Source organism: Pleurodeles waltl, chromosome 3_1, assembly GCF_031143425.1.
Source record: "Pleurodeles waltl isolate 20211129_DDA chromosome 3_1, aPleWal1.hap1.20221129, whole genome shotgun sequence".
Taxonomy (NCBI): domain Eukaryota; kingdom Metazoa; phylum Chordata; class Amphibia; order Caudata; family Salamandridae; genus Pleurodeles; species Pleurodeles waltl.
In genome coordinates, this window is record NC_090440.1 from 467,451,088 (window position 1) to 467,476,918 (window position 25,831).

General features: G+C 43.7%; 1 protein-coding gene across 7 annotated transcripts in view; it reads right to left on the reverse strand.

Annotated features, from left to right (window-relative positions):
- The window catches only part of AKAP13 (A-kinase anchoring protein 13), a 1,053,268-nt gene that overhangs the window by 30,044 nt on the left and 997,393 nt on the right, over nucleotides 1–25,831 (reverse strand). For all 7 annotated transcript variants that reach the window (XM_069222739.1, XM_069222736.1, XM_069222738.1 and 4 more), the window contains 4 exons: nucleotides 21,342–21,386; nucleotides 17,059–17,109; nucleotides 15,206–15,619; nucleotides 12,195–12,477 (listed from right to left, as the gene is read on the reverse strand). In XM_069222739.1, coding sequence (XP_069078840.1) covers nucleotides 12,195–12,477; nucleotides 15,206–15,619; nucleotides 17,059–17,109; nucleotides 21,342–21,386 — 793 coding nt within the window. The remainder of the gene's footprint in view (nucleotides 1–12,194; nucleotides 12,478–15,205; nucleotides 15,620–17,058; nucleotides 17,110–21,341; nucleotides 21,387–25,831) is intronic.

The following is a 25,831-nucleotide window of genomic DNA, read 5'->3' on the forward strand; positions in this document are numbered from 1 at the left end:
GAGTCATATTGGGGGTCAATACTGGAGGAGATCTCTGAGGTTTTGCAAACTACGATAGAGTTATCCCCGATACCACTTTTGTTGGGGGCCATGGGCGAGATGGGCCTGAGTAGAGCGAATCGAATCTTCCTGGGTGTGGCTTGCATGGTTGCAAAAAGAGACATCATGTCAGAATGGAAAGCTGTAAAGGCGCCGACCCTCGCCAAGTGGAGACGAGGAATGGACTGGTGTGCAAGATGTGAAAAACTAGTGTACGAAGTGAGGGGGTGCCCAGACAAGTACAATTGAGTGTGGGGGAACTGGGAGAGTTCGCTCGACGCTTGATATAATAGAAATCTCCACTAACACCTGAAGATACTACCTATCGAGAGGGAGGTAACCTAGTCAAATAACTACGATCCCTGGTTATCAAGGATAGGAGGGTCAAGCCTACAACTCACGAGGTGATGGAGACGGCGCTGAATTCATTCAGCCAACATAACAATAGTGCCCACAGACCGTGTGCTGTGGTGGTGGATTCAAACTCAGACTCTAACTTTCATTTCACATTTCATGGAACTCACAGGGGTCCCACGGCCAAAAGGAAGAACAATTCGAAAGTGACACATGATATAGCCCACTATGGGCGCCAGGATGTCGGTGTTTGCATTAGTATTGGTACGAGTAATTGTAATTGTTGGTGCATTGTGTATGTGCTTTTCCTTTTCTTCCCTTTGTTTTTACTTATTGTGTTTTGTTACTGTTTTATCTATTCAAAATAAATAAAAATCTTTATAAAAAAAAAATATAATAATAATCTACGACCCATTTCCCTACTACCCACCACTGCCAAGATTTTGTAGAAACATCTCAATACTGAACTGGCTCACTTTCTTCAGGCCAATGTCAGATTTGACCCCTCTCAACATGGGTTCCGTCAAGCTCACAGCACGGAATCCGCTTTGATATCCTCAGCCGATATCATTTGTAGAAGAGTGGATCGGGGAGGGTGCCATCCTTGTCATACTGGACCTTTCCGCAGCGTTTGACACCATGTCACCTCAACTGTTGATCCAGCGGCTCTATCAGGCTGGAGTTAGAAAAAGGGCTCTCGATATTCTCATATCTTTTCTCTGTGAGCTGTGGAGATCACACAAGGGTCCTCGCTCAGCCCTACTCTGTTCAATCTTTATCTGGAGCCACTGGCCAGACTGGTGCACTCATTCGGCTTCCAAGAGGTGTCTTACGCAGATGATACTCAGCAGATTATTCCTGTCAATCACAATTGGGAGGAGGTGGCAGACAGATTTTATAAATGCATGACCGAGATCAACAGTTGGATGAGCCTTAAATGGCTCAAAATGAATGGAGAAAAGACGGAAATTCTCTTTTTCGGCATAGATACTAATTTATGGAGCCCCGCTGGTGGCCAGAGGCCTGTAACTAATGTCCATATGGATACTGTGTTTGATAGGACTGTCATTTGAGCAAAAAGTCAACCATACGGTCAAAGGTTGCTACTGGGCAATTAAAATGCTAAAGAAAATTCTCCCTTTCATTCAGGAAAAACTTAAAATTGTGGTGATTCTGGCGCTAGTAATTTCTAAACTGGACTATTGTAATGCCCTGAGGTTAAACATTAGTAAGGCAGCCCTCCACAGACTACAGCTTATTCAGAATGCGGCAGCCCGCTTGGTACTAGGTTTAACTCGCTCTGCATCGGCAAGCAGGAGCCTGAGACAACTCCACTGGTTACCGGTGGAAAAATTGATTAAGTTTAAGACACTTTGCCTTACTTATAAGGCTCACCATCAGGGTGGCTGCGCTTAGCTTAGTTCGGTGTTGCAGCACTACCAGCCCGGTCGGCAGCTCAGATCCTCTACTCTTCAGCTTATTTCGGTGCCTCGCTGCCATAGAGGGAATGGGGGGATAAAGCCATCTCGGTGGTGGCAGCGAGAGTTTGGAATTCTCTTCCACTAGCTATGCAGGAGGAGACATATCTTCGCTTTAGAAAGCAACTAAAAACCTGGTTGTTTTCCCATTAGGGAGGTTGCGACTGGTTCACTGTCCCCTATCTGATCTGTATCCCCGTGACTTACCGGTTCTCCTTTAGTGATTCAGTGCTACGTGCGGAATGCGCTCTACAAATATTTACAATACAATACAATACTGACCAGGCAGTAATGTTTAGTAAATGTGTGCAAGTATGCCCACGTTGCTGCTTGGCAGATGTCTGGGACCGGACTACATGCTAATGCAGTTTTGGCTCTGGTGTAATGAGCTCACAAGCATTCAGGAGGTTTCTTTTTGGCCAGTGCGTAGCAGATCTTGATGCAGAGTACTACCCAAATAGATATGGTTCACTTCTGCACTGTCTGACTTTCCTTCGTATCTCACGAAGAATTGGCCATCCACCTGGAACTCACGGGTACAATCAAGATAGAATGCCAACTGTCCAGGTGGTGGAGAGACTCATTTTCCTTAGAAGGATAATGGGTGCATAAAAAGTAGGCAGGGTGATTGATTGGCCTACACGAAAAAGTGTAACCACTTATGTCAGGATATATAGAGAGATAAGGCGGCATAGATGACAAGGCATGCAGCACACTCACTCGACGGGCAGATGTAATTGCCACAAGGTAAGCTGTTTTCAATGAGAAAAGCCTGAGGGGACAATTACGGAGAGGCTCGAAAGGAGCACACATCAAAAAGGTTAGAACCAAATTAAGGTCACACTGGGGCATAATGAATGGGCAAGAAGGGAAGAGATGAATAAGACCTTAGAGGAACCGATGTACGAAGAGTATTTATTAGGCAACTGTAAAAAGGCAGAAACTGCAGATAAATAGCCCTTAAGAGTACCCAAAGCAGAGCCCTGCTGGGCAAGGGAAAGAATGAAAATTAAAACCTCATAAAGAGGGGCAGAAAGGGGATAAACAGAATTTTCTGTGCACCATACCACAAATTTCTTCCAACAGCAAGCGTATACTGTCTTGGTGGACGGACGCTTGGCTGCCAAGATGATGTTACAGACTTCGGGAGGAAGGCCAAAACTGTCAACTGTTGCTGTTCAATCTCCGTGCAAAAAGGCTGAGTGGATAGGTTCTGGTAAAGAACCCTCCCCTGCTGCTGCAACAGAAGATCCTCCCGAAGGGGCAGTCTGATCAGAGGATTGATGGCCATGCTCAACAGCTTGGGATATGAGGCTCGCTATACCGAGTACTGAGCCACAGGGATGACTTTGGCCTGGTCATCCCTGATCTTCTCGAGAACTCTGGGCAGAAGTGGTTTGGGTAGGAAGGAGTACAGGAGGCCTGATTTCCACTTGAGATGAAAAGTGTCTCAGAGCGAGAGCCACCTTGTAAACTCCAGCTTGGAGACTCCATCTTGCAAAACAGCTTACACTGTGTGTTCTTGGCAGAGGCGCACAGATTCACCAGAACCACCAGGGATATGCTCTGCTGTTCCAGGCATGCCAAGAGGATGCAGAACCTCTTGATACAACCCTACCCTGTTTGTTGCAATACCACACAGACGTAATGTTGTCCGTGAACACCTGTACCAGCCTTCCCTTGGTAGAGAGCAGAAAGGCTTTCAATACCAGTTGGATCGCTTGGAGCTCTAGCACGTTAATGTGGAGTCTGGATTCCGCCAGAGACCAGAGTCCTCTGATCCGACCTCCACCAGATGGCTTCTCTATTCCAGGAGTCACAAGCATCTGTCACGACTGTAAAATCTGGTTGGGGAAGGGAGAGGGATCCGACTCTCGTCCACTCGCAGTTCGTTAACCACAACTGCATATCTTTTGCAGTTCTCTCCGAGATCTGGACCATTTCTGAGTGATTCCCCTGATGCTCCACCCACTGAAACTTCAGGTCCCAATGCAGAGCCTGCATGTGCCATCTGGCATGTGTTACCAGCAGGATGCAGGAGGCCAAGAATTCCAACAGCCTCCAAATCAGTCTAACTGGAATACAGGATACAGGCTGAACCTTCAGTATGAAAGTCTGAACATCCAGGATTTGGGGAAGGGAGAGGGATCGGACTCTCGTCCACTCGCAGTTCGTTAACCACAACTGCAGATCTTTTGCAGTTCCCTCCGAGATCTGGACCATGTCTGAGAGATTCCCCTGATGCTCCACCCACTGAAACTTCAGGTCCCAATGCAGAGCCTGCATGTGCCATCTGGCATGTGTTAACAAGCAGGATGTAGGGGGCCACGAATTCCAACAGCCTCCAAATCAGTCTAACTGGAATACAGGATACAGGCTGAACCATCAGTATGATAGCCTGAACAACCAGGATTTGCCGCCCTGAAGGATAAGCCCGAAACTGCACCATGTCCAGAACAGCTCCGATGAAAGGGAGTGTTCTGAGAGGGACTCAGGTGTGACCTCAGCATGTTTACAGTGAACCCAAGCGACTGCTGACAATGGACACGGAGCCGACCGATGCCACCAACCGGCGTTGATCAGCTCAACTGCTCATGAAAAATCTTCCAGATCCAGTCTGATGCCTGGGGCGAATTCAGAGGTAAGGAATCTGCAGATAGAGGTCTCTATCAAATGAAGTTATGTAACATGCCATGAGTAATATAATATGTGGCACATGGGTGTGCAAGTTATGGTTAAATCAGTCAACTATAACTTTGAATCTTTATGCTATTCTTATTTCCATTTCTAACTATAAAGTCATTTTAACTGTAGGAAGTTGCAGAAGAACAAGCTGCTGATGATGTTGGAAGTACATGCTTTGCTCAGAATACATTCTCACATGGTTGAGGAAGATAGTGTGAACCTACAGAAAATATACTCATTTTAGCTTTTTAAGTACCCTCAATAACCTCTATGAAAATATCATGAGAGAAAACAGATTTCCCAAAGATGCTTCATCAAATCTCAGCAGATGGCCAGCATTTTTTACAGGATAATATCACCTTCGAATACATCACAATTCCTAAAATTAGTATCGTACCACCAACAAATTAGTTATATTGTGACTAAAATCTGGTATTACCCTGTATATGTGCTCCTTTTTGTGACCCTCAAATCTGACATTCATTACAGTATATTTTAATGGGGACTATGTCCCAAAGACCTATAATGAATGCCACAAGATGCCCGTCATACTGTGGCCAGCCAATTATGATTGACAGCCTCTTTAAAGTGGCCACTTAGGTCATATCTCAAGAACAACATTCTAGATATCATCTTTTCAACCACTTCTTGAGCACCCTGAGCAACTCTTTTTAACACAAATTTCTCAAAAATAGCTGCATGGATTTACATTAAATAATGAAGAGCACCTTTTCAGAGTAAAGTCCTAACTTGTTGTCAAATTTGAGGCAACTCTATTTAGCCTTTTTTCTGCAACCACTTCCCAGTATTTCCTATGGTAATTTATAAGGGAAAACAATGTTTTAGGATCACTCACCCCCTCACCCCTCCCCCCCCTTCGATCACCACAGAACTTTCCAGGAAGGAGCTCATAATTGAGTGAAAATATTTGTTAAATGGAGCCATAGCTACTGGCAAAAAAATGCTTTTCATATGGAAACTCAGACTACATTATAACAACAAAGAGGCAACTGCCACTGTGTAAAAAAACATAAAGGTGTCTGTGTGTTTGTTCACTCTTAACAATGGCATTCCATCCCTTGTGGCACCAATGATAGGCAGTGGGTATTGGTGCTGCTTACCAATCTACACAAATACTCTTTCTCCATTACCAAAAAACACCGTGTGTGGGGGAGGGGCATAGCCACCTGCAGTAATTGGGTGCAAGGCCTGGCCGTAAGCCATGTGTGTCAGGGGGTTGGCATAGTTACTTATGCTAATAAAATATTACTTTATGTTAAAAAAAACTTTACAAATTGAATGACAAAGGATAAAGTGACGTTATAATTAATTAAAAATGTCAGTTTAAACATCACATTTTAAACTAAAAGAGCACTGAAATTCAAAACGGATAAGACATCTAAAGTAACTATAACACACGCCCTCGCCTTGCACTGTTACATACCCAAAAAAGAGTTGATCGTCCACCTGGAAATCTTTAGTGCAATTGAGACAGAACACCAACGCGCTTTTTGGATCCAGGCGGTGGAGTCTCTCCTCCTCATGAGAAGGATGTTGAGGTGCGTAAAAAGTAGGGAAAGTGATAGACTGGCCTACATGAAAAGGTGTAACGACTTTGGGAAGGAAGGAAGTCTTAGTGTGTAACACCACTTTGTCATGGTGCACAGACCAAAAATGGGGGCTTAGAAGATAGAGCCTGAAGCTCACTCACTCTGCAAGCAGAAGTGATGGCAATAAGAAAAACAGTTTTGAAAGTAAGGAGCCGTAATGGACAATTGTGCATGGATTCAAAGGGAGTACACAATAATTAAGTAAGGACAAGATTGAGGTTCCACTGAGGCATGACAAACGGAGTAGGAGGAAACAAATGGGTGAGACCCTTAAGGAATCTACTAACAATAGGAGACTTAAAGAGTGAAGGCTGATCAAGCAACATAAGAAAGGCTGCGACAACCAATAAATAACCTTTCAGGGTGCCCAAAGCAGAGCTCTGCTGGGCCAAAGAAAGAATGAACTAAAGAACCTTAGAAAGAGAAGCAGAGAGGGGACCAACAGATTTGTTGGTACAACATGCCACAAATGTATGCCAACGACCGCTGTATACCGTTTTGGTGGAGGGACAACTGGCTGCCAAGATTACATCACAGACTTTGGGTGAAAGGTCAAAAGCTGTCAACTGCAGCCGCTCAAACTCCACGCATGAAGGTGTAGATTGGTCAGGTTCGGGTGAATAACCATCCCCTGCTGCTGCGACAGAAGATCCTCCTGAAGCGGCAGTCTGAGTGGCCATGCTCAATAGTTCTGGATACCATACTCTGCATGCCTAGTCCATAGCCAACAAGATTACTTGGGCCTGGATGTTCTTGATCTTATTGAGAACTCTGGGCAGAAGTGGTATAGGTGGAAAGGCGTAAAAGAGGCCAGTGTTCCACTTGAGACAAAAAGCGTCTCCAAGCAAGTGCCGCCTTGGAAACTCCAACGTCCAAAACAGCTGACATTGTGCATTATCTGCGGAAGCGAACAGATCGAACTAATGCTCTCCCCACTGCTGAGAGAGACCTTGCGCCACCTCTGGATGGCTATGCATCGAAGGCTGAGTTTGTCTGCTCTGGCGTTCAGAGAGCCTGCCAGATGTTGAACCACCAGGGTGATGTCCTGATGTGCCAGCCATGTCTAGAGGCGTAGCACCTCCTGCTAAAGGGTCCAGGACCCTACTCCGCCCTATTTGTTGCAGTACCACATGGCGGTAGTGTTGTCCATGAAGACTTGCAGTACTTTCCCTTTGAGAGACTAAAGAAATGCTCCAGTAGATTGATTTGGAGCCCAGACTCCGCCGGAGACCAGAGGCCTCTGATCTCAGCCTCTCCCATGTAGCCACCCCATCCCAGAAGTGATGTGCCCGTCACTATGGATAGATCTGGTTGGGGAAGGGAGATGGACCTGCCATTGACCCAATGCTGATTCGAAAGCCACCTGTGCAGGTCTTTCGCAGTCCCCTCTGAGATCTGGACCATGTCGGAGAGATTTTCCTGATGCTGCGCCAATTGGAACTTCAAGTCCCACTGCAGAGCCCGAATATGCTATCTGACATGTGTCACTAGCAGGATGCAGAAGGCCATGAGGCCCAGCAGCCTATGAGTCAGTCTCACTGAAACCCAAGATAGAGGCTCACTTTTCGGGAGGATAAGCCCAAAACTGCTCTGTGTCCAGAACAACTCCGATGAGAGGGAGTCAGGTGAAACTTCGGCACGTTTATAGTGAACCCCAGCATGTGCAGGAGGTTCGCCGTAGTCTGAAGGTCTGAGGCGACTTTCTGGGGCAAATCTGCCTTCAACAGCCAGTCGTCAAGGTAGGGGAAGATAGAAACCCCCCAACCTGCGCAGATGAGCTGCAACCACCGCCATCACTTTCGTGAACACCGGAGGGGCACTGATAAGGCCAAAGGGGAGCACAGTAAATTTAAAGGTCTTGGGACCTACCATGAATCGTAGGTAACGTCTGTGGGCAGGCAGAATCGGAATATGGAAATAAGCGTCCTGAAAGTACCATCCAGTCCTCTGGGTCCAAGCCGAACAGGACCTGAGCCAGGGTGAGCATTTTGAATTTCTCTTACTCGAGGAAGAGATTGAGGGCCCGAAGGTCTAGGATAGGACGTAAGCCCTTGTCTTTTTTGGGCACCAGAAAGCAGCGGAAATAACAACCACAATCTACTTCTGGCGCAGGGGCCCTCTTTATGGCTCCCTTGGCCAAGAGAGCCTCGACTTCCTGATGGAGAAGTGCCAAATGACTCTTCGGTATATGGCAGAATGAGGGAGGCATGGCTGGTGGGGCAGATTCGAAGGGGAGGGAGTAGCCCCTTCGAACGATCTGCAAAAACCACCTGTCCGTAGTGATGGATTCCCAGTGAGGCAGGTGATGGCGAATCCTGCCACTAATTGGACCAGAGTGAGGGGGTGGACTAGGAGGGTTTGGAGGCTGCAGCAGGGGCGGACTGGGCAAAATCTGGTTCCCTGCCCCACAACCACGTGGGATTCTGCGTTCCCAAACACGCAGCGGCTGAACAGCATGGGTGGCACGGTGGCTGGAAAAGGGACGCAACAGGGAGACCCTTCTGTGGCCACGAAAGGGGCTAAAGGCAGACTGTTGGAGACGAGGGGCAATGGAAAGGCCGAGGGAACAAGCCATAGCCTGGGAGTCCTTGAGCCTCTCCAGCGCCAAGTCCACCTTGTCTCCAAAGAGATGGGAGCCATCAAAGGGCATGTCCATAAAGGTTTGTTGGACATCGCCTAAGAAATCAGATGTACGTAACCAGGCGTGGCGCCTTAAGGCCACCATCATTGCAATCGATTTACCCAGTGAGTCGGTCGTGTCCAGCCCACATCAGATAGTGAACTTTGCTGTATTTCTCCCATCGGTAACAGCTTGGAAGACAATAGCACGAGCCTCCTCCGGTGTCTGCAGCAGAACTTGCGTGACCGTATCCCACAGAGAGTGAGTATAACGGCCCAAAAGGCATTAGGTGTTCACTGAACACATCATCTTCCAAAACTGTTCCAGCCTTTTTGATTCCCTATCCGGAGGTGCAAAAGGGAATGCGCCCGAGGATGAGGATGCCTGGATAACACGGCTCTCAGGCGCGGGGTGTTGGTAAAGGAAGTTAGGGTCGTTTGGGGCAGGCGGATGGCGGCATGTGATTGTCCTGTTCACAGGAGCCCCTGTGTTGGGTCTGGACCAAGTACCCAAAAGGACATCGGTGAGGGCTTCATTGAATGGAAGAAGAGGCTCAGATGTAGAAGCCCCTGGTAGAAGCACCCCCGTCAGGCGATTAGACCTGACCTGAACAGTAGGCAGCTCAAGGCTGAGGACCTCAGCCACCCTACTGACCACCATGGAATAAGTTGCTCCCTCCGCCGTAGCCCCTCTAGGAGACAGCATGCCAGCATCTCGAGAGGTATCCAGACTACTGTCCTCGCCCAACTCCTGTGCCCAGTCCAAGTAAGGGTCATCCTGGTATTCATAAGGGTCCATGGACCACTCCAATCTTTACCCAAATTTGTACTCATAAGAATAAGGGTCAGAATTCAACCATGGGTGAATAGGCCCCACCGAAAGAGGCGGTGTCGGCTGACGCCGGTCCGACTCCAAGTCGTCTGGGATCAGGATCGGGTTGACATCGATGGTGGGCACCACCGACGTCAGGAGCGTTGACAATTCAACCGGTGCCGGGGAAGGTCTCAATGGTACGACTGACGTCGGTGCGGATCCAAGAGCGGATCCAGAAGGGACTTTGGCAGCCAGAGCCATTGCCGTGGAACCCGATGGCCCCCCAATCGAACCCCTTGGGCCTGAAGAGCCGTAGCAGGGCGGGCTGCCCAAAAATGAGGCGCATGGCCTCAGAAAATTTTTTCACTTGGGCAGGGGTCACCCAAAAGCAGGCTCCGAAGACGGAGGTCTTGAGCGTGGATGCTCCTCCAGCGTCGCATCAGCCGAGTGATGGGGTGAAGACGAAGGATGACGGGATTTCTTTGACTTCTTCTTACCTTGACCCGAAGACTTTGAAAAAGACAAGTGGTGGTGGGCTCCATGACTGGCCTCAAGACCTTCGGGTGCATTGCCCGGCACCTGGAGCACGTCTTTGGGTCATGGTCAGGCTCCAGGCACCACAAACAGACCCGATGCGGATCCATCACCGACATCATGCGATGACAGTCCTCACACGGTTTGAAGCTGGTCTTCGGGACATCTGCCGACACACCAAAAATCGCAAAAACTCGACAAAAGATTCAAAGTGGGTCAAATATTGAACAAGGGTAGTTCTCTCTGGATCAGCGAATGGTGCGGAAAGAAAAAAACTGACTGATGCGGCGTCTATGTACTTCTCCCGATGTCATCACGGTGACTACGATGCCAACAATGCCTGCGGAGTCGACTGACGCCACCTACCAAAGTGCAAGAGTATTGCTCGAAGAAAAAATCTCAGGATCCAGTCTGATGCCTGGGGGAAAATTCTACGGTAAGGAATCTGCAACTAGAAGTCTCTATCAGATATAAGTTGCAGAGCCGGACTAAAATCTCAGCCATTTTAAATCAAGAGTTGTAACTCGGGATCCTGTGAATCACATTTTACATTTTTGACAAATGTGATTAGCTGGAGAAGGGCTTTAAAACTCGCCATCTTGAAACTTGTGAGTTTGGCCAGGGAAATGATTTTGTGGTATGGAAAAAAAATTGCACAGCTATGAGGAACTACAACTCACCCCAGGGAAGTGGGCTGGAGTTCCAGAGACCTGGAAAATGTTTATCCTCTATCAGGAAAAATCATATAAACAAGCGCAGGACTCGTGAGTCAATATAAGATTGCAATCACGTGAGCGGCCGTTTAAGGTAGTAGATCCTTTTGCGGTTTAAAAAAAAATCACAAGTCACATGACTTGCAAGTTTCACAAATCATTAGAGGGAAAAAAGACACACTAACGACAGAAAGGTAAGAATATGTGCAGTGGGGCTGGGCTGATGGCAGTGCACTGAACAGCAGACCACGCTCTGCAGTCAACCCTCACACCGAAGGCCAAGTGCCCCAGTGGTTGGCTGATAGGAGGGGACATGATGCATGGCATAGCCGCAAACCAGGTCCTTTACTCAAAATCTACCCCGCACAATTAGAGGCCATGCGCAGCATGGGATTGAAATTAAGTACATCATATTAAAAAAGGTAATAAAATAAACACTGAAAAAACGAGTTATAGTTTCTGGTTCAAATGTGATCAACTAATGAAATTTAACAGTTAAAGTTACCAAGGCACACAAAAGCTTGCGCTGACCACCATGGAAAAAGTGAACAGGAGACCAACATGACAGACGGCGTAAATTATTAAAATATTATGATAGAGCAACTTCTGCCTTATTTGGATGTGTATTAATAACTTATTTAAAAGAAATGATTCAATTATTTTCGTTAAATTCTCAACTATGTCCCTTTTTGGGGGAGCTGCTGCCTAGTTATCTGGAACCACTGTTCATTTTACAGATATTTTTAGTGCAAATCCCGTTTGCACTACGTCTTCAGCCATAATTCAACAGTACAAACACTACTTTTGTTTTTACTCATGATATCCAAATGTTATGGCTACCAAACGTTCTAAAGAGCAGTTTTCAGTGCTATGCCATTCAACGTTTTAGTTGTTTTTACAGCAAGTCTATGTATTCAGGACCACCTTAAACAAAGCGTCAAGGTTTCAGGTACAATCTATTATGTTTTCTTGCTGAAAGTGGTTACAGACATTGGATTTAGTTCACACGAGTCAGAATAAGACAGAGGGGGTGGTGTAAAGTATTTAATGAGTAGATGATTATCTGTACGCAGAGCTGTCAATTAAAATGTCACCTTTCTGCTTCTTTTTGCCGGTTGACTCTCCTGTGATTTAACTGACAATCACAATTGGAGGTTGCCATTTTCTTTGCTTAACTCAACAATGGATTTGCCTATCACCCTTTTGCGTCGTCATTTTAGAAGAGCCCCATGAAATGATGCTTAGAGTCGAGCACAGTTAAAAGATCTAGGAAAATGAGAGACTGTGGCTACTTAGCTATTTCATACGGAACATTAAAATACACATTTAGTATTGGAATCGGACTCACCAACAGGTTCGGAACGCCCTCCTTTATTCTTCTTTTTCTTTTCTTTCTTTTCCTTTGGCTTTGACAAACTGAAGAGTCTATCTGTCGGCTTGTTAGTCTGGTTCGTCGTAGAAAGCAAATGGAACGGACCTTTTCCTTTTTGTTTACTATCTGTTCTGAAGAGACTGTCCTTCTTTGGTGATGGAGGTTCCAGATGATCTTGTTTGGGTGAAGAAGAACTGGGCTGTTTTAAACAGTCAGCAGTCATAGAGGATGTCCGTGTTTTATCATTTTGCTGTGAATCCTTAATGCAAAAAAAAAACAAAAACAAAAAAAAAAAAAAACATAATTAAGGGGTGGGTCGTTCTGACTTCAGAAAAATAATTAAACGCATATTAGGAGAGCTGCAGTCGTTAGTCTCAGATTTAGCAGATTGGCAATACACTGCATGGGAAATACTGAAGATATACATCAACACAAAGTTCTAAATAAAGTTCAAAAATCATATTTATTATAGGTAGCTTCTAGGATGTACGCAAACAATGGCCATATAGTATATTTCTACTGTCACAGACGAACTGATGAGCCATAACATATGACAAGAGAAGTTTTGAGTAAGCCAGGAAGCCCAGACTGCCTCGTGATTGAGGTTTAATGGGTTATTACACACTTAATGCTCCGCATATGTAGTCTCTTATTTTGCTAGAGAAATACTCTCTGGCTATTTTTTATGCCATATAATTAACAGTGGCCGCTGCTAACCTGGCGTGCCCTTTGGTAGTTTTGCACTGCTCTTGCTACCATGGCTTCAAGGATTGTTGAAGCGGTGGGAAGAAGAAAAGGTTAGCAAAAGGTACAGTTGTACCTTATTACCAGCAAACAAGAACAGCTAAAATGCCACTATGGAACAACGGGTGCATGATATCACTTCAGCTACGCCTGGCACTCGGTGCAATATATGTCTTACTGTACTTAAACAAAGCAAGCACGAATGTCTCCAGCAAAGTGTTTAGCAATGTCCATGGTTTAGCAAGACTCAAATACAAGTCTAACACAACTAAATGGGCCGGGGCAGTAAGTGCCTCAAACCACTGAAGTTCAGAGGGGAGGCTGTTTAAAGGCTACTGGGTCAGAAGTAGTAGCGCATCAGTCCTGATATTGGAAAAAAGACCAGAGGCAGAAAAGGATAACCTGACTCCGGACTGACGAACCAAAGTTAGAAAAGAGACCGATCCATTTTCTATTCTTGGTTAAGTTGGAAAGAATTTCAACTGAGGGAACCCTTTGAGAGGAGACCTATAATGACGAGACCCTGGACCTCTCAAGTGTTTAAAGTTGTTACAGACCCTGGTACATCGTATAGTCTATTTTAAATTCGGCCCTGTAGTTTTGTCAGCTTTCTGGTAGGCCTTTCTTTGTAAAACTGCTTTATATATTCACACGTCTATGATCCTGCATGGTGCATTTAAAACACAGAAACAGCACTAAAAGGCGTAGGCACACTCAGGCACTAGCGTACACTGCTCTGAAGTTGAAGATCTCCCTTCGTGACTAGTGAAAGAGCAAGGTTAATCTACTGTTCGATATATTACTGTCTCGCATTAAGTATAGCGCATGGGGACACTATTCAACCATTCCCAAATGCAATTATCTTACATAAATAAAGAGATTTGAATTCGCCCCATGGTAAAATTAGCAGCATGTTTGTCTTACTTCTTGGTCTGAATACCTGCCACCCCATACGTTCCCCTGCTTTGAGGCATTAAACACTCCCAACCTCAGAGAAGCCAAGTTGTCTGACGCTTCCAGTTGCACAGGCTGTCAAGTGGAGCTTCTTGCTTGCATTTAATATCAGGCTCATGGTGAGGGCTGACACAGCGTCTCATTACAAAAGAGGTTTCTTCACTTCTGTTTAGCTTTTGCTATGAGACAACTCTCAGTTGTAGACTCCTGGAGCCATGCTTAAGGATAGGGAAAGAAAACTGCACTCTATGCAGGACATGATGTGCTAAAAATAAAAGAAGAAAACCGAAAATCCCATGGTATTTTAAAATACAAAACTGCCAGTGACACTGTTACCCAAATACAAATACCCATTTGATGCCTGACATTCAGTCAGGGAATGCATTTGTATGTGTTATCAGATAGGGACATAAGAAAAGAGATTGAGGGACATAACAAAAGGGATCGGGGGAACAGATATGACAGTAGGAGGTGATGTGGTGGCACAAAGCAAAGGTGCATGCAGAAGAGATTTCCTGAGAGCAAGATATGGAAACATGTATTAATGAGAAAGAAGTAGAAAGAGTAAGATGGGAAAACCGTCACAGGGGGAGAAAGCTGGCACCTGCAAGAGTGAAATAGTGACTATGGAGCCTAAGCCTTGGTATTTGCGCCAGAGGTGGGCTTCTGAGCAGTGATTTGGGCACCAGCACTTACACTCTTACAAAGTTAAACACTGGGTAGAGCAGAAAGTATTCCATCATAATGAACATGGAAAAACTATACCAAGCATTTGCAATGCAATAGGTCAAACAATTGTCATTTTTTGACAACAGTGCCCACAAGCAAAAATGAAAGAAAACATGAGAGGAACCTGAGAAAAGACGACTATGCAAAATAAAATAAAGTTAGCTCTAAAAATATCAAACTTAGCAATTCTGTGCTTGCTGGGCACGTTTTTGCCAGTCACAGGGTTTCTGTTTGTGGGGTACTCAAAGTTAAAACCAACAAATAGTACCTCAATCACGTCGGGAGATGCAGACGGCACTAATTAAGTTGAATTAATTAGTGCTTGATCCCTGCTCCACACAGAGAAACGAAAGAGAAACCAGGCGTGACTTGATGAATTAAGAGGCTGTAAAGAAGAGCGCCATGCAAGCCAACACAAGGAGAGCCACAGGCAGGCTCAAAACCCTGCACGGACATAACAGTCTCTCCAAAGTGAGAAGCATGCACTCGCAGACTCGACCCTAAAAACAGCAGTTGGGGTCACCCAGTCATCATCTTATTTTCAAATTTCTTCACATTACCTGCTCCATATCTCGCTTCAGCTGTTCAGTTTCCTTTTCCAGCTGCTTCTGAGCAGCTCGGAGACGCTCCAAATCACGCTGATACTGCTCCTTCCTAGCCTGAAGCTCCTCCCTCTCCTTCTCCAGTTCCTGCAGGCCCTTCTCAGTTTTCTCCTCTTTTTGTGCGAGTCTAACTTCTCGCTCCGCAAGCTCTTTCTCCCTTGATTCCCATTCTCGTTCTCGCTTGCGTTTTTCTTCCAGATGTTGAGCCTGCTGTTTCTGAAGATTGGCCAGTTCCTGACGCTGTTTTTCTAAACTGCGCTGTTTCTCTTGTTCGATCAAAGAATTTGGCTTTGATAAAGTTCTGGAAATAGTTTTTTCATTTAGCAACAGTTTTTGATCTTCAATGTACGTGTCCTGTTGAATCACTACAGCCTAATACATATATGGTAAGAGAACAAGTTGACAGAATAAGATATTTAATATACAATCAACACAGAAAAAAAACATATGGATGCAGGTGTATTGTATTCCAACATTTACATCGAGCTTACAACCCTTAAATGGAATGCAGAAATGCATGCGCAACATGGTACACCATGTAGGGTGTGTGGTGGAATTGTGGTGTCTTTTTGATCCTGTTACAGGGTGCAGCACTTAGCAGTGTGATGGCTAAAGAAGTCTGAAAGAGAGGCATACAGTTCATGGTTTTCAGTAAGGTGCAGGCACTGAACAGTCTGCGGATCTCTTTATGGTATTTCGTAAGATCATAGTACACTTAACTGGTCACTGCACTGATGTCCATTCTGAGATATTTTGTTTAAACTATTTTGGTTCGTTCTGAGCGGGCACAGGCTGGAGGAAAACAAGAGGAGAGATCTGCTGGGATGGACTTGGTAATGTCATCCCATATCTAATTGTTACTCTGAGAGGTCAAAAAGCAGACATAGTATGTAGCTCATTGGGACCTGCAGTGGTTTACTAATTTAAAGTTCTCCTTTGGCAATCAGCAAGTGGTAAATCTCTTCAGTTCTTCCGTTCACATATGCTTTCAGTCTGTGAAATTTGCTTTTTAACATCACATCATTGGAGTTTTTTTTGTATGTGGCTTTGTGATATTTACGGATATATTTTTAATGAAAAATACAGGTAGCTTTAGTCACTTGTCTATTGTATGAAAATATGTTGGTTGTCCGAGGTGCTACTTTAAATTGGAAGGGCTGATTTTGTTCTATATGCCTCCTCTCTGCACACGTTTAAACCAAATCTCATACATTTCGAACTCGCATTCTGCCATATATAAATCTACTGTAGGGCCTCTACTAAAAACAAATAAATTGTTATACTACGGAATAATGTGTCCAAAGAGAAGGAACTAAATTGCTGGACAAGCATCCCAATTGCTAGCCCACGTTTGCCTTCATAGGCTATTAATGTTTTTTACGTTTTGGAGAGCCTTAAGTTTAAAATAAACATTTCGATTCAGTTAGGGAAAACATCTACTTTTGAAACTCACAATTCAGTACATAGTGCAAACAATAACAAATGACAACTCTGACTAATAGCACGCTCTTGATGGTGAATTCGCTGGTGAGCACATCTACACATCACGTGCCTTTCAAACAACACTGCTGTGCAAAAAGTATTTATCATTAGGAAAAGGTAATTTTGAATTTTGTTTCATAAAATAGCAAAACTGAAATCGACGTAAGAGTTTTTATTACTAGACTGTAACCAGCGTAAAGATCCGTCCGTATAGGCTGGCTATAGCTCATTGATAAAATAAAGAATAATAGCTGCATTCTTCAACTGTGAGGAATGTGATTATTTTGTAAAATATTGTATATCTACGGTCACACTACAAGCGAACTTACCTGTAAAGTGCTGAGCAGTTTATGTAGGTGGGACACGCTGCAAAGCACCTGCTGCATGGGAACAAGAACAACGAATTACTGTCACCACAAGACAACGGCAACCTTCTGCACATTTAAACGGTAAGAAAATGTTTCAACTTTAAAAATATTCATGGTACGTTTGTAAAGTAAAAATAACCGTAATTCAGGAGGGCTGTGGGTGGTTTTAACTCAACAAATTACAACTGCAAGTAGAGTTTTGTAGCTCATCTAGAATGCAAGAGATGTACTATCGATAAAGTAAAAGTGTGGCCACTTGCCAAATTATTTCATCAGAGCTAAAATCATAAAATACAAACTTGGCAGCACCAAGGCACTAAGAGCTTTTCCCGCATGCTGATGCAGATGGCACAGTACAGTAATTACAGTGGGAATGAAACAATACCACTATGATGGAATGCATATCATCTAAGATGCAATCAACCATTTGGTACCGAAACACACACGGATTAGGCGTTTAGATTAAAAACCAAACAATGTAGGCAGAAAAAAATCTACCTATTAAGTTTGGATTTGTAGGAGCATTTTATAGAGCGAGTAACGTGATTTTTACATTCATTCCTAATTTCAATGCGAGCCATTTACCAATCCTACGGTGCTGGTTCGCTTTAAAGTCTATGTTCCCGCTAACTAGAGTACAACTATGTGTATCGATATGGCAGAGAACATGTCGACCATTTAAAACAAGCTAAAAGGTAGGATTTTCAATTTCAGTTATTAGACATATACAGTGGCTTTGTCAGAGTGCTAGGGTTCAATGAATTTAAATGTCAGAAATGGCCCCGCAGCAGTGGCAGGGGCTCTGCTAGTCGTGCTGATTTTATGAGCAGCTCGGTGGCTGAATGTGTCTGCAAGAGACGCCCAAGTATTATTCCCTTTATAGAAACCACTTGGGAATAACCATTTGGCGCCCCTAGCACTCTAATTGTTTTCCCCTAGGGTAAAATAATTTCTCTTGCAGTAAAAAATAAGAAAAAAAAGAAAAAGTACTGACCTTGATAAAGTGGCATTACTTAAGTTTCACTATACTTTTCATATGTAAAACAGCCACTCTTGCACTACAATGGAATCACTCACTAGAACATAGACTGCTACAGACTGAAATGCAGACAAATACATCAGAATGCAAAAACAATGGGATGAAATTGGAATGCTCCTCTGATCTAACCCAAGATGCGACTGATGAGGGCACAAAACAATGTCTGAAAGGGGTTGATGCAAAAAAGGAAATGGCTGAAGGAGGCTGAGTCATCTTTGTGTATATTGGAGACTAAAGGACTAGCAGTCTTGCACATCAGAAACCTCTGGCAAAATTAGTATATCCACACCTTCGAAGCAAGGCCTCTGGACTTATGTTAATGGGCACATTCAAGACAAATTCCTAACATCTAAAAACAAACCTAATGACTACGTATTTGGACTGTCAAGTGATGGGTGACTCCCTTAGTACTGCAACAACTAGAAGACAGGAAAAATACACAAACGACTAACTAGTGAATCACTGGAAGAAACACTACTGCTCAGACATCCTGCTCCCTCTCAAATACACAAGATCACCCTACAAGAATGCCATCATCAAAGCTAACGAAGACAATGTCCAGGATAAAGTTACATGTCCACATTTGGAATTCACTATATATAAACAATATGGCCTATAACAAAATTATTTGACCTTAAGGTGCTAAATATTTGAACAAACAATGTTTCAAAGTGTAAACAATCCCCTCAACCCTCTTGCTCCTCAACAACACTCTTCTGCTGAAGCATATTAATTTGCCACTGCAAATTAGCAAAGCAATCTGAATAGGCAAAACAAAATATCATGCATTATTGCACGCGAGCATCAAATGAACCATGAAGGGCCACCATTGCCCTTGTTTTCCATGTAATTAAGGATTCGTAATACATCCCTTGCTATTTCTTGGTGTTTACTAAATACCTTCAAACACATGCATGCACACACATTTAGCATCCTGCTAGCTGAGATCTAATAGTGTGTTTTCAGCAACCACCGGGTTCACAGATTTGCCTTGGTTCAGAGCTTCTGTAGGTGGAGGGCTGAGAAAGCAACAGAGTATGATGAGTGTCCCAGCTTTCCAGGGTTTTGTCACGGAAATTAAGGGAGAAACTGGTGATAAAAAAACAACAGTATTCATTGTCTACCACAATGTTTGGCAGCTAGTTATTTTGCAGTCAGGTGCACTATGGCACCACCTGAAATAGGGAGGAGTGGTACCCTAGAGCTCTGCATGCACATAAAGAGAAGCTCAGCAGAAGCTATATCACCATTCCAGGCAAGTAGAAGAGCAGGTCCTGTACTATGATTAATTAAATGTAACCAATGAAGCACGGTCACAAAAATGTGAGTTTAGATAGTGATTAACCCAAGGTGCATTTTCAAGGAAGACTTCTGTTCTTAGCTAAGAAAACCATGCAAATCCTGTATGGGAGCATTATATCACATGAAATTTCCAGAAGTACACCTGGAAACTTGTGCCCAGTGCAGATGTCTGGGAGGACCTCTGGGCATATTTGCGAATTGAAAAAAGTTAAAAAACATACATTCAGGTGGAGATATAAATAGAGGCTCGTACATTTAGGACTATTCCATGAATAGGGCCCAACATCTTTTGAACACTGTAGTCAATCATACAGGAATTATAAAGCTATGCTTATCACCAAGTATGATATCCAGGCAATTGCAGGTCCTGGAAGTCCTAGTCAAACAGCTAGGTTTTAAGGGCCCTTCAGAATTCCAGAAAAATGATGATTGTCATGAGCTGCATGGGAATACTGTTCCAGTTCTTTGATGCAATGTAGGAGAAGGAGCGCCCTCCACTTCCGCGGTTGCAGGGAGTGTGGGCGAATGATCAGGAGGCAGAGCTTAGAGTTCTTGATGGTTCGTGGAAGTTCAGATGATGGTTGATGTAGGTGCGATTGTAGTACTTCTTTTTGTCCTACCTTTGATTTCCTTCACTATAAATTATAAAGTACACCATGAACTGAATGACTGAGCCACTCATTTGAATTTATGGTTCTTGTGAAGGTAAAAATTAACTGGCCCAAGAAAGCACTGGAAAGTGAAATCCTCCCCAGTACACGTGGCAGGCTCCCTGCTAAGATTGGTGAGTGAGTAATTTAGACTCCATGCTTAACTAGAAAACACAGACATTCTGTTCATAATTGCAAGAGGGTGTTGATTTGTTCTAATTATGATGGAAGTATTTTTTTTAATATGGACTACGTCCCAGTGAATTCTGGACATCCATCTCCGACCTATTCCATTAACAAAGACAAGAAGAAAAAAACTGCAGCAGATGCAGTCCAGAAACTCAGAGATCAATCACTGAATTCCTTCTCGAAACTGCAATATGTGAAATGTTCTGACACTCGAAATGAGTTATGTCTCCAAGAGTCAGGTGATGCCAATAACCTTTTTCCAACAATGTACCATCTTTTTTGAGAAACTCAATAATTCTGCGGTACACACATGCCTTCTTGGTCAGTTTGCCGTTCTGAAGTTGCAGAGCTAATCATTATCAGAAATCAACCCATATAAGATGGAAGGGGATAGGGCTGGACCAAGAATGAAAATTCACAGCTTGTCAAAGGAATTTGCACAATAAGTGTCAGCTCAATAGGCCGATTAAGACTGGATCTCTCTTTACTCCCACTATAGTTTACTTTAATAAAATCCCATTACAGAAAATGCAGGTCATTAACTTGTTTCAATCAGTAATGCCCAGTACATCAATCAGGCATATAAACCAGAGCTGAAATGTGTAATCTGGAACCCGTCAAGGTCTGACTTCTCGCAAAACCGCCCACTGATATCTCTACACTGGACAGCGAGATACACATCTCTAGGACCAACCGAAGACACAAACAATCTTCTATGTTCCCAACACTTTACACTCTTGACAATCAAACAGACTGTAAACTTTTAGGCACTTCTACGCTGCATCAGCAAAGAAACCGGCAGGCTTCACTTTCAACTGGTCTTTCTTTTGTAATTTTGCGATTAACAGCTGCACAGTAAGAATCACACACACACACCTCTGCAAACTTTAAGTCCACTTTATTTGAACTTGTGTGTCAGCATCTTCACCCTTCCCAATACGTACCTGTTCCTGTGTACAGAAAGAGACAACACAATTTGAATTGCTCGTTGTGGTCTTATTTGTAGACCTAAATCTTGTAAACAATATTCAGTGCAACAGAAGGTAAATACGGTATTTACTTACCTCGCTGTTTCTTTTCAGCAAAAGCATAAAATTTGCATTTCCACCCTAAAAAAAACAGAAATGAAAAGCCTTCAGTGGAATATAAATCAAACACATGCCTCAATTTTTTGACACTTCAGCTGCCTAAAACAGGTGTAGAATAGTCTCCTATTTCTAACAATATATTTCGAATTATTTAAGGCAGAATTTTATGAAATGCACACAACAACTTTTCAATTCAGTATTATTTCAATCACCAAATTAGGTTTTAAACTGATAGGTAGCTAGGGCAAAAGACTGTCCATAATGCTCAGTGGGGGAGAAGATCAAAATCAAAAGCGTGGGTCTATTGTATATATGCGCACTGGTTAGAAAAGGACACTTGTCAAAATGCGTAGACTTGTAGAAGGCAGTAAGGGACTTGGGAAATGGGAAAGCTAAGGATGATTCAAGTGCCAGATTATGGACTGAAATGGCAGCCGCGATGACTCTGGTTGTTTTTTTAACCCTGACTTTATATTTTTATACTTACACTTACCCGTAGCATGTATGTACACTGTTCGAGGATACTACCTTCTTGACTGAGCTCCAGTGATAAAACGGCCTGTTTTATTTTTTTCTACACTGTTACTCTGGCTGCTTAGCTTGTTCTTTGTATATGTCGCACATCACACTGATGGCACAATGATCGTTCATAGGTGGGTCTCAACTCTAACCTCCCAACTCTAAAGATCTTTTAAAAGCTTCGTGTTATACAAAGTCCAAATGGCTGAATTAATAACCTACACAGATCATTTAGATTTGTGCCTTTTGGTTTAAAAAAAATAATCAAAGTTATATCATGGCAGGCTATAGTATTTTTGACAAGAGTGGTTAAGTAACCTCTGGGAGAATGAGTGAAGGGTGAACACGAAGGTGATGGGCATTAATAGCTGCCTGTCCAGAAGAGCGATAACGTGGAGCTCTCCCATGTGGCAAGCCCCCAACCCTTTCCAGCCCCCATCAAATACAACTGACAGAGCAGGGCCAGCAACACTGGGAACGGATTATTGACGTGGATGCTGGTAAATGATTGTATTTCAGGTCGCACTCAGCCAATCATACTGCATTTGAGTAGGGTCTGCCACGTGGGGAGTGCTCTCAACACTAAAGTAGAATGTGGGCAAGGAGGGTTAGCTGGAGGAGATAGGTAATTACACACACAAACTAAACACACAAATTGACAGCGGTGGTGTGCTGGATGAGTGCATGCGCACGTGTGTGTTTCCCTAGTGTCCTTGCTAGTCCTTAAACTGGCAGTGCCAGCACTGTGAGTAAGGGGTAGCTGCCCTCAACATATGAGGGACATCCGGCATGGCAAAAAATGCCCAACAGTATTATGGTGGCCCTCAAATAATGGTGGTAAATCTGAACATAATATGGGCATCTTTGACCATACTGTCTCATCCCCTCCCATAATGCTGGCCCTGGCACAATGCAGACATTTACTTAAATACTGTGGATATTCTTGGCATGACGGTGACCATAATAGGATAATGCTGGGCCGAGCAATATTTTGGGGCTACTTGGCATGGCAGTGCCTCCAACACAACGCTGGTCACGTTTTACATATTTTTGCCAACCTTGGCATTATGGAGCCCATTCCATGTGTAACCCTGCCAATTACATGATTGCGTTGATCATTAATATATCGTGGGTGTTCTTGACACATGCATGGCCATCCCCGAGAAAGGTGGAAGTCCCTGCCATATGATGGGCACAGTCGAAATGTAAGGCAGAATATGTCCATGTGTGGCAGCAATACATGTGTGTTAAAAGACAAAAATAAGGCTCTAATAGGCATTCAGGAAATCTGTGCTGTCCTAAACAAGCACGCGTTTAAATACAACATTATTAAATAATTCTATACTCACGTAGAGTTATTAGCACTCCTGCTGCCTAAGCATGTAAGAGTTGTGCAACCTGTCCTGTGCCTGTAAATTGGTTGTGCGGAGAACAGCTGCATGAGTCTTGGAGAGCTACTACCACTGCAGTTTATGCTATTAGATTGTTGTATCTGAACAACTCACCCTATTGCCAATTCTCAGAGAATCCACATCGAATGGCCAGGACAGAAAAACTGTGACCTGTAAAACCTCTTAATTTACTAAACTGAGTAAATGAATGAATGGATGAATGACTGAATTAAATAAATAAATTTATAAAGCGCAATACAGCTGCTCCAAAAAGGAGCGTCCCTGCGCTAGGTGACAGTAAGATGCTGCTAAGGTGAATAGATAGAAGAGGGACCAACCAACATTAGATCTCTCTGAAAAGATGGGTCTTCAGAGGGCTCTTGAACGCACCTTCTGAATTGGCGCATCTAATATGATTGGTTAACGGATTCCTGAGTCTCGGGGCTAGAACAGAGAAGGAGCGCCCCCAGTTCTGGTCTTTTTAATTTTGGGGAATGCAAAGGAGGTTGTGGTTGACTTAGTGTAAAGCTCTGTGAGAAAGGTATCTTTTGATTGCGTCAAAGATATAAGTCAGGCCTTTCAACTGACTGGCCTTGAAAGTTCTTGTCAGAGCTCTGGATTTTATTATTTGCTTGACAGAGAGCCATGATAGCCTTTTCTAGCCATTTCGAATAGATTGCCTTTTAGGAATGTTCAGCACCAGTCTGGCTGTAGCATTTTGAACCTGTTGCAATCTGTTTAACAAAGCTTAAAAACAGTAAGTTGTCATAATCAAGTCTAGACATGGTCAATGCAGGAGCAATGATCTTTCTGGTGTGTTCTGGCAGGAATTTGAGAGTCTTTCTTAGAGCTTTACGTAGGGAAAAACAGACTCCTTCTGAAGTACTGACAAAAGGCTTAAATGAGAGGGCACTGTCTAACTTGACCCCAGATTGTTTTTTTAATTTTTTACAGAGATGGCACTGGGTGAATCCCATTTCAGAGGACCACCGATGGGTCATTTCAGGTCATCTTTGGTATGGTGGGGAGAGCCAAATACCAAGATTTCAGATTTTCCAGAGGTTAGGCAAAGACAGTTTTTAGGCATCCAATCGGCTGCTGCAAAGAGACAACCCTGAAAATTAGCTGAGACAAATGTGTCAAGGTGTTTAAAGGCAAACATCGGCTGGATGTCATTGGCGTGGGACGCTACATTTAAGCCTATGCTTCAACAACAGCGCAGAGATATTAAAAAGACATGGGCTTAAGGCTGATCACTGTAGTACGCCACAGATGATCTCACGAAGATCTGATATGAATAGGGGAGGGAGAATCTTTGCTGCGATTGGAGAGAAAGGATTTAATCCATTTCCACACTGTCCAGACAATTCCTGCTTTTTCCAGTCTTTGCAGGAGAATGCCATGTGACACTGTGTTGAAAGCCACCAATAAATCTAACAGAATTACGATGGCATAAGTGTCAAAGTCTATGCGGCTTTTGTGCTAAATCCAGATCCGAACCCAGGTTGCAAGGGATAAAGTACAAAGTTTTTCTCAAAAAAATGCAAACTCGGGCGATTAACTTCGGATTCCAACATCTTCCCACAAGCAGGAAGAAGTGATATTGGTTTGTAGCTGGCAAGGCATGAGTGGGGGCCAGATTGGGTTTTGTTTTCTAGGAGTGGAAGGAACACTGCCTCCTTCCAGCACGCGGGTACTGAACCTGAGTCAAGGGAAAGGTTAAGTAGGGCGTTTATCTGTGGACTCAGGACTGAAGTGAACTTTTTAAAATGTGAGGTGGGCAGAGATCCTGCGGTGAGCCAGAATGAGCTTTTACAAACCTCTGAGGGGATCTTTTAAAGGAGGGCATTAGACTGTTCAAAGTGTGGCCTCTAATAACTTTAAGAAGCCATTAGCGAAACTCCGAGCACCCACAGCCACAGTCACGCTTACCTTGCATACCATGAAATTACTTGAATAGTATATAAGTGCACTCTTTTGAATCTATGGAATTTAAGACAATTTAAGTAAAGAATTATACTGTAAAATGACAACAAAAAACCCTTTCTTATTTTTTTTCTCTGGGTAGAAAGCACCAGATCCCCTTTTGAGAAAGTTGGCCTTGCCAGCGTCAATCACATGCTTGGTGAAAATTAGAGTGGGCATTTAATTTGCAAACCATCACTTTCAAAGTTCACCAGCCCCTACTGGAAGACCACCCATATCAAAACTTCCTCCCTAAATATGACCTTACTGGGATAACAGCAGTGTCTGATTAAACAAATAAGTAGAGTAAGGTCACACCACATTGTTGCACATACCAGACCAGTTAGTGGTCTCTTCATCTAAAATACAACGAGAATTAAAAGCAGGTTGGAGGTACAGCTGGTAATGACACAGCCTCATTAGCCATGCTGTGGTGCGTAAAAACAGCTCAGCAAGTGCTCAACAGAAAATTAGCTTACCTATGACTTTGGGGATTCAGAAAGCTAGGAAGTTGGCACCAGGGCTAAGATACCTGCTCAGAATGTGAGCTCTTTCTAAAGGACAGTACTTTCTATATAGTAAAGGTATAGG